Here is a 9576-nt window from a genome sequence, read left to right as displayed (position 1 = left end):
GTCAACCACTCCCGCAATCTCAGCCGGACGATGGCTCGACACCGCAGAGTGGCCGATGGGACAAGGAGTCGCATCAACGCCATACCGACTAGGACAGGGCGCGGCTGGGATTACCGGCCACTGTGTTCTGGTGCTGTGCCCACGATCAACACCGGCACTACACTGTGCCACGTAACCCCCACCCTGGAGACAACGCGGCATGGGGAGTCTAGTCTAGGTCACCATAGCCTCGGAATCAGCGTACGAGACCAACTATTCCCTCCAAACCACGGCAATTTACATCAGGATCTCGGCGACCTCGGGATTCACGTCTGCTGAGACCCCCACGATGGCTCGGCCTTGGCACCAACTGAGCCTCGGCTTCTCGTGTAGTCAACACACAGTGACTAGCACGCCGACCACCATGCCCGCTTCGGGATAACACTGGAGCTCCCACAACGCACAGGATCGGATGTGACCGGCGTGTCGCCCTAGTACTTCAAGGATGAGACCACTCCGTCGCCCACGCCTCCACAGTAACAGGCTATAGGGCTCGGACATGCCACCTCCGTCTACACGACGTCGTGTAGCTAGCAAATGTATCGCCCTGGTCCCCCCTTCAACTATAAACGGGAGGGACCTGGGCCGTTTCTAGGGGGACACGGACGATTAGGCCTATGCCCACGCAATGAACTCACGCATGAACACACAGACGAACGCTCAAGCTTCCCCACTGCCTGAGATCAACATCTCAAGCAATCCACACCGCTCCACGTAGAGACCTGGGACTAGCTCCCTCTCTTGCCCTACTTGTAACCCCCTACTACGAGCACTTTGGTGCAAGGAATGCAAGATCGATCTCTCAAACTGGACGTAGGGTGCTCATTACCCAAACCAGTATAAACCTTATGTCTCTTTGCATCACCATCTAGGATTGGGAACACGCAGTACAAATTTACTAGTTGGTTGAGGGCCCGCCGGTCCGAAACACCGACAGGTGGCTTTCGCCGAAGGAGGTGGCACGCTGGATTCGTCTGTGAGGCCTTTTTTGGGATGGAGCCATGCGTGGATTCTTTCTTATGGATCTTCACCGGGCGAGTCTTGTTGGAGAGAAAGTTGCCTAGGATCATGCTAGTGGAGGGCTTCATGCCTACAACTGCTCAGGTTGGCCAGTTCATAAAGTTTGATGAGATTTCTTCCAGCCATGGTGGCCATACCTCGGTAGCAGCGTCCCTACCTAGGAGCTACCTCAACTGCATGAGAAGGTGAGGAGCTCCATGCTCTTTTGCTAAGCATCTATGGGTGCGACGCCCTTGAGGTACCCGTTGCGCTCACCGAAGTTGAGGAAGCGGAACCCATTGCACCCTTGAGCACGGGTGAAAGCTCTAGTTTGGTTTTGGTGAATTGATGAAACCCTAAGTGCTAACCTAGTTTATCAAAGTGATTATGAAATAGGTGGCACTACTCCAAGTGGTGAAGCAAATGAAGATCATGACATGATGATGGTGATGCCATGGTGATGATCAAGCGCTTGGACTTGAAAAGAAGAAAGAGAAAAACAAAAGGCTCAAGGCAAAGATATAAATGGTAGGAGCTATTTTGTTTTGGTGATCGAGACACTTAGTAAGTGTGATCATATTTAGGATCGATAGCCGTACTATTAAGAGGGGTGAAACTCATATCGAAATGCGGTTATCAAAGTGCCACTAGATGCTCTAACTCATTGCATATGCATTTAGGATCTAGTGGAAGAGAGCGCATCCCCTTTTATAGATAAAGGGGATTGCCTTACAAGTGAGAGGGAGGGAGTGCGTTCGCTGCTAAGTCTTGTTGCCCATGCAGGCGGGTATAAGATGATGGTAGGCATCCACAATACTGTTGAATGTCAGATGCACGTGGGAGGTCGCGTCGTCTTCTTCAGGTATGGCAGATGTTGGTACCTGCTATATTGTTGATGCCGAGAGGTGTGCAAAGGGTTTTTACCATGTTCACCTGGCACGGTAAATGCCGACACTCACAACACTGTCGATGCCTCAGAGGCAAGTGGGGGAGCCTTACCGTATTGGTCTTGTATGGGAGTTGATGGCTCCCACAACTGTTGGGTACCATAAAAAGGGGTCCCCTAAGCAAAAACCAAAAAATCGCTTAGACCCCATAAAAATCAAAGCCAAGAGACAACTACTGGCTAACCCCCACCTTGTCCGAGGCTACCGATTCTCCGCCTCGCACGTAAGGCCTCGGACGGGGAACCGATTCTCCGTCTTGCTCGAGGCCCCGCACGTAAGGCCTCAGACGGGGAACTGATTCTCCGTCTCGCTCGAGGCCCCGCACGTAAGGCCTCGAACGAGGTACCGATTCTCCGTCTCGCTCGAGGCTCCGCATGTAAAGCCTCGGACGAGGTGCCGATTCTCCGCCTCGCTCAAGGCCGGCTCAGCGACAGCCCCGTCGCCTCTGCCTCGACCGATTTCCCTGACAGAACATCACGTCCAACTAACGCGACCAACCACTCCTGCGACGTCAGCTGGATGACGGCTCGACACAGCGGAGTGACCAACGAGATGGGAGTCGCATCAACACCATACCGTCCGAGACAGGATAGGGTAGGGGTTACCGGCCGCTGTGCTCGGCGCTGTGCCCACAACTGACGCCCGTACTGCACTGTGCTACCTAACCCCTGCTCCGAGGACAGCGCGGCATGAGGAGTCAAGTCCGGGTCCCTGTAGCCTCGGAATCAGTGTACAGGACCAACTGCTCCCTCCGAGCCTCGGCCATCCGCTTCGGGGTCTCAGCAGCCTCGGGATTCGCTCCCGCCGAGCCCCCCATGATGGTTCAGCCTCGGCACCGACTGGGCCTCGGCTCTCTATGTTGTCAACATACAGCGATCGGCACGTCGTCCACAGTGTGCGCCACACCCTGTGTCAAGCTATCACAGGAGCTCCCACGTCGCACAGGATCAGGCGTGATCGGCGCGTCGCTCCAGTGCATCAAGGACAAGACCGCTCCGTCGACCATGCCGCCATAGTGACAAGCTACAGGGCTCAGACACACCACCTCCACTCACAAAGCGCCGCATAGCGAACACATGTATCGCCCCTGTCCCCCCTTCAACTATAAAAGGGAATGACCGGGGCCGTTTCTAGACACGTTGGGACGGAGACAGATAGACGCAAAGACTCACACATGCCCCAGCAACGCTCAACACTTTGTAATACGCACGCTTCCCCGCTGCCTGAGATCAACATCTCAAGCAATTCACATCGCTCCACGCAAAGACCTGGGACTGGCTCCCTCTCTCGCCCTGCTTGTAAACCCCTACTACAAGCACCTTGGTGCAAGAAATACAAGATCGATCTCTTAGACTGGACGTAGGGCACCTATTGCCAGAATCAGTATAAACCTTGTGTCTCTTTGCATCACCATCCGGGATTAGGAACACGCAGTATATTTTCACTAGTTGGTTGAGGGTCCGCCGGTCCAAAACACCGACAACAACACTGTAGGGAAAATATCGGCGCCTACAACACTGCTTGCGTTCTGTCATGTCAAGGAGGTCGCAGGGTACTGTCCTGCAGGTGTACATGGTAAGGTCCTTGGTATTGCGGTTGACTTGAGTGCGCTACCTTAGTTTCTCCGTCTGTTTCCTGGTCCTTACCGAGCGGGCGTCCCCGGTCGGTTGGTCCCAGTCGGCTCTGATTGCGCCAGTCGGAGAGGAGCCGTAGGCAGGGGTCCGGTGCATTCCCGATCGGAGAAGCGGGCCGGAGTCGGAAGTGGTGTTTTGGCCAGGACTTCGGGTCGGAGAGACCGTCCGGAGGCGGGCTAGAGACCGAAGAGAGTGCTCTGGTAAGAGAGGTGGGCCAGAGTCGTAAGCAGGTGCCGTTCTTCCTCGGCCAGGCCTTCCGGTCGAAGATTGGATCGTCCTTCTAGCCTGTCGTCTAGGTATTTAGGCCGGCCCATGAGTTACGCGTTGCTCGCAACGTTGTTTGTTAGGCCGAGTTTTTATTGAAAAGCCAGTCTATAAGAAACCATGAGTTTATGAACCCGACACATGGTGTACATGAATGCACAATGAGCACCGTTTTTTCAGTGCATTTCTATAGATTTCTCGTGTGTGTTCCAATGCCAGACACGATGAAAGCGTGAGCGGCAGCTGGGAGGAGTTTGTGATGAACAGCAATCGTCCTGGAGCAAAATCTTTCGGATTTCGCTGGAACAGTCCGCACGACGTGCACAAGCACAGCTCGCCAGAGCCTTCTGATGCATGCATGCGGCGATGCATGCTGCAGGACATCAATGAAATGAATGAATGTTCTGAGGAAAATCCCAGGAAACGCCACCGAAACACTGAAAAGGACTTGTCCGGGCCAAGCATGCTTGAAGTCGTTTCTTCCAACTTCCAAAGGCTTGTCGCTTGTGTACCAAGCATCATTGCTGGAAGTATTTTCGATCAATGAATGAACGGTGGAGCTGTGTATCACTTGTAGCCTTGTAGGCGTCGTCGTGCTTGAGAAGAGCGTGACCTTTCAACAGCAGCGTGAAAGGCACGTTTGTGTTTTATGTCCATCGGCGTGCTGTGCCTAAACATCGAGCTAGCGGTTATCGAGAAACAGCTGGAACACCGAACGAGAGTACTCGTACGTACGTGTGCAATCACCCATCACAAAAACAAATGATAATCGTCAAGACGGATCGAGATTATCGTCACTGAAATAAGACCAAAAACTGTCCTTGAGATAAGTAATTGCACGAAGATCTCCGTGCCTTGTACTACTGCTCCCTAGTACAGCGGCAGTAATGAACCACTCCGTCCATTTTTAATGCACCACCAGAGACTTCAATTGACGAGAGTACTGTACAGAACAGTGCCCCCCCTAGCCATGCAGGTTCCACTCGGTGACGGTTACCCAGAATCTATCACATCCGGGCCGTTAACCTTCGATCCGACAGCCATTACACCGACGGAAAGACCGGCAGGCGGCAGCCAACCAACGCCGGGACGGGACGGGACCAGCCCCCGCCGTCCATCTGCGCGCGTCCTGTTTCCGGCACCAGCATCCCAGACCCAAGGTACGTTGTATGTACTCCCTCCGTCCCATAATCGGTCTGTTCGCAGATTGGTTTCTGGGCTGGTTTGGGCTGGTTGGTGCTGGTTTGTTGTGAAAGAAAAACACTGTTGTCTGGCTGGTTTGGACTGGTTGAAACCAACCAGCGAACAGGCTCAATATCTGTCGTTCTCGCTTCCCGAGAAACAACTTTAACAAAATATATATTAAAAAATATTATTATTTATGATACATAATTAGCATCATTGGAAAGATCTTTGAATCTAGTTTTTTAACAAATTTATTTGGAGACAAATGTTGCACATATTTTGTATAAATTAAGTCAAAGTCGTGGCACGGACACCGAAAACGACACATAAATTGGGACGGAGGGAGTACGCCGCGATGGAAATAGGATACCTTCCGTCCGCTAGTCCACTCCCGGCACGCACGCAGGGCCGACCCTGGGGGTTGAGCTGGGCCGCCGCACTGGCCCTCAAGGCCAGGGGGCCCAACCCCAAATAGGTAAGTAGTAGTAGTATTTGGCCCATAGGAACAGGCGAACAGGAGAACCAGGCGTACGACTGTACGAGATAGGACTCCGCGTTGCCTTCCGCGTCCGCGACTCCCGTCCCGTGCCCTTCCGCCGCGCGCCCGCTACTCTGTTCCTACGCGAGTGCCGAGTGAGCGACTCCCGTGCGACTGTGCGAGGCTGTGAGCAGCGAGCGATCCCGTGCGTGGTGCGTCTTGGCGATCTTCGCGAATCGCGACTCTAGGCGAGTGCGAGCGGCCGGCGGTACTCTGTCTGTTCCTGCTGGTTTTCGTATACGGAGGTAAGAAACTAGCCCTTGCCCTAAGCGGCCAAGCCCCCTTAATCACCCCAATCTTTATTCTTTATACTTCTTTAGATTTCAGGTGTAGGAATCCCACATGGTGTAGCAATCATGTTAAATTTAGTATGGCATATTTTTTTAATTACTTACTACTTGTCTGAATATACAGTGAAGTCATGTTGCCCAAAAAACATTCATCTGGAAGTGAGAAAAGAAAAAAAGAAGAGAAGGATAGAGGCCTTGAAAGAATCACAAAAGGGATCTATTCATAAATTTTTTAAGAGCAATACAAGCACTACAAGAAATTTAGATGAATGGGCAATAGTTGCTGTGGAGGATCAAACTACGCAACAAGAAGATCAAAGCCGTATAGAAGATAATGTTGGCATCGACACGGATGATAATAATGTGAGTGACCATGAGCCCATATTTAATTCTCCTACGACGGAATCTACTCGTGTTGATGAAGAACCGGTTTTTAAATTGATATGTATGATCCAGTAAATTGGGACAATCTTGATAACAAAGCAAGGGACATATTAGTGGAGAAGGGGCCTATTAGAGAAGAAAATATTGTGTTTCCAATGGATGCCAGATCAAGACGTTTTGCATACACTCATTATTCTAGGAAAATGAGCAATGATGAGGTACGTGATAGGAAATGGTTGGTCTATTCAAAAAGTGTTGACAAAGTGTTTTGCTTTTGTTGTAAGTTGTTTGGTTCTAGTAACCGCAAGAGTTCATTGGGGCATGATGGCTTTAGAGATTGGAGCCATGTTAGTGAAAGACTAAAGGAGCATGAAGTTAGCGTGGATCATATGACCAACATGAATTCTTGGAATAAATTGAGAGTTAGATTAAGCAAACATGAAACAATTGACAAGGAGTTGCAACATCAAATCACAAAGGAGAAAGAACGCATAAGGCTAGTTCTACTAAGAATTGTTGCCATTGTAAAGTTTCTTGGTAAACACAGTTTAGCTTTTAGAGGATCTAGTGAGCAACTTTACAATGATGTGAATGGTAATTTCTTAGCTTGTTGTGAGATGGTTGCTGAATTTGACTTGGTAATGTAAGACCACCTTAGACGCATTCAAAACAAAGAGCTACAATATCATTATCTTAGTCATAAAATTCAGAATGAGTTGATTTCACTTATGGCTTCTAGAATTACAAGCTCCATCATAAAGATTGTTAAAGAGGCCAAATATTTCTCAGTTATTCTTGATTGTACCCCAGATGTGAGTCACCAAGAACAAATGAGCTTGTTGGTTCGATGTGTTGATATGTCTAATGAGAAAATAAAAATTAGGGAGTACTTTCTTGGTTTCTTGAAGGTGGATGACACATCTGGTGAGGGGCTTTTCAATGTATTAGTTGACTCCATCAAATCATTTGGCCTTAATGTTGATGATATTAGAGGTCAAGGTTATGACAATGGCTCTAATATGAAAGGAAAACATAAGGGGGTACAAAGTCGTTTGCGTGAAATAAATCGAAGGGCTTTGTATATGCCATGTGCATGCCACAGTCTTAATCTCACTCTTTGTGATATGGCTAAATCATGCAGTAAAGCTATTTCATTCTTTGGAATTGTGCAGAGGATATATGTATTATTTTCAGGTTCTACCAAAAGATGGAATGTTTTGCTTGAATATGTTCTAGATTTGACCGTGAAATCATTAAGCAATACTCGTTGGGAGAGTCGCATCAAAAGTGTCCGAGCAATTAGATATCAAGCTCCTCAACTAAGGTCAGCTTTGTTGTGGCTAAGTGAGGATGGAGATACTGAACCAAAGGATAGAAGTGATGCAAAAAATTTATATGACGTGCTTGGCAGCTTTGAGTTCATACTTGGTATGGTTATTTGGCATGACATTTTATACTCTGTAAATATTGTCAGTAAGAAGTTGCAATCACCATCCATGTGCGTTGATTCTACCTTACAGCATATAGAAGGTATGGTGAATTACTTTCAGAACTACAGAAATACTGGGTTTGCTGATAGTGTGGTTGCTGCCACAGAAATAGCACTTGAAATGGGAGTAGAGGCATCATTTCCAGTAAAGCGTCGTTCTGTTAGGAAGAAACAATTTGATGAAACTGAATGCAATGAAGCTATCTTGCAAGCTGAGAAGGATTTTGAAACTTTTTATTTTTTGGTTATGGTTGATATGGCAATTAGTTCATTGAAAAGCAGATTTAAAGAACTACAGTCATTCAATGAAAAATTCGGATTTCTAATGAATTCAACATCCTTGAAGGCAATGGATGGTGCTGATCTAAAAGACCATTGCATTAAATTTGCAAAAACTTTCTCTTCAGATAGTTCATCGGATGTTGATGTAAATGACATGATTTCTGAGTTAGCTGTTATGCAGTCTACTCTGCCAGATAAGCCAATGTCTGCTATGGAGATTTTTGAGTTTGTCACAGAAGCGGATTGTTATCCTAATATTTCTATTGCTTATCGGATCCTATTCACTATGCCTGTGACTGTGGCCTCAGCTGAAAGAACATTTTCAAAGCTAAAATTATTGAAGAATTATTTGAGGTCTGTAATGTCCCAAGAAAGATTAAATGGTTTGGCAACTTTATGCATCGAGAAGAAATTATTAGATGAAATTGATATTGAGGCCATCATCAATGACTTCGCAGTAGCAAATGTTAGAAGAAATTTTTATGGTAATATAAGATGTATAACTTTTTTGTTGTTTCATAAGATTTTTTTTATGCATTACACTTATTAAAATTATCATTATATTATTAGACTTATATTAAGGGGCACATCGCCTGTGGCTTTGCTCCAGGTCTATAATTTAACAGGGCCGGGGCTGCACGCACGCCCTACCCCCAAGGCCCCAACCACAGCTGCCGGTGCCACCAGCCGCCAGCCAGTGGCCACTTTGGCCGACTGGCATCTCCAAGCCATCATCAAAGAAAAAGCGGCCAACGAGCCAGAAGCTACCCTCTCCCCGCACTCTCATCACTCGCGAGTCACACAGTGATAAAAGCCACGAGCGAGCCGAGGCGACAAGAATCTCTCACGAGACAGCCAGCCACGCACCTCCGGCCCTAGGCCGTACGTAGCTCACTAGGCCTAGCTCCTCCTTCCTTTGCCCTCCCTCCGCGCGAGGAGAAAAGCCAGCAGTAAGCAACTCAGCGGAGCACGGCAAAGCAAACCAAGAGCTCGCGCTGCCGTGCCTTGCCTAGCTAGCTTTCACCATGATGAACCTGACCTGAGAGCGCGGCGACCACCCCCACCGGCACCGGCGCGCGAGTGGCTTCCTTTCGTTCCCTCGCGCACATCTATTTACCCGCGAGAGCCGAACGCGTGAGATGGAGATGGTTGTAGCGGTGAGCGGATGGAGCGATCCGTCTGGCACGTTCCCGCTCCCCTAGTAGGGAGAGAGGGCGCGTGTCAGAGTCGCAATGTAGAGCTTTCTGCCTGTTGAACAGCAGCAGCTTCTACCAGCGCCCGAAGGTTCTAGTAGACCGCCCGCTCCTAGGGGTCGACGGGCTCGGGAACGCCACGCAGAAGCATTGCCACAGCAGCGATGTTCTGGCCTAACCTGAGCAAACTATGGGGGCCGTTCCCCTCGTTCATGATGTCGCGTTGGACCTGGCAGACGTGACCCTGGGCACCGCCCGCCGGGTCATGTGCATGGGGCGCAACGTGCTGCACCGAGCACGTCGGCGCAGGCGGCGGCTAGTTCTGCCACCGT

General features: G+C 49.3%; 1 protein-coding gene across 1 annotated transcript; it reads left to right on the top strand.

Moving 5' to 3' along the window:
* The first annotated feature begins 6339 nt into the window (after positions 1 to 6339).
* On the top strand, positions 6340 to 8669 carry LOC136470471 (uncharacterized). Its single transcript, XM_066468307.1, has 6 exons — positions 6340 to 6498; positions 6565 to 6923; positions 7020 to 7092; positions 7189 to 7320; positions 7453 to 8517; positions 8622 to 8669. The coding sequence occupies exons 1-6, from the start codon at positions 6340 to 6342 to the stop codon at positions 8667 to 8669; spliced, it is 1836 nt and encodes a 611-aa protein (XP_066324404.1).
* Positions 8670 to 9576: the final 907 nt, after the last annotated feature.

The sequence above is a fragment of the Miscanthus floridulus genome, chromosome 8 (assembly GCF_019320115.1).
Source record: "Miscanthus floridulus cultivar M001 chromosome 8, ASM1932011v1, whole genome shotgun sequence".
Lineage (NCBI taxonomy): Eukaryota > Viridiplantae > Streptophyta > Magnoliopsida > Poales > Poaceae > Miscanthus > Miscanthus floridulus.
This window is presented reverse-complemented; position numbering and strand designations above follow the sequence as displayed.

What these genes read in the sequence shown, in the direction of transcription:
- LOC136470471 (XM_066468307.1), top strand. Translation starts at nt 6,340, where the DNA reads ATGTATGATCCAGTAAATTGGGACAATCTTGATAACAAAGCAAGGGAC. An exon ending in GGAAAATGAGCAATGATGAG is followed by an intron (nt 6,499 to 6,564) that starts GTACGTGATAGG and finishes TTTTGTTGTAAG; the next exon opens with TTGTTTGGTTCTAGTAACCG. An exon ending in ATGACTTCGCAGTAGCAAAT is followed by an intron (nt 8,518 to 8,621) that starts GTTAGAAGAAAT and finishes TTATATTATTAG; the next exon opens with ACTTATATTAAGGGGCACAT.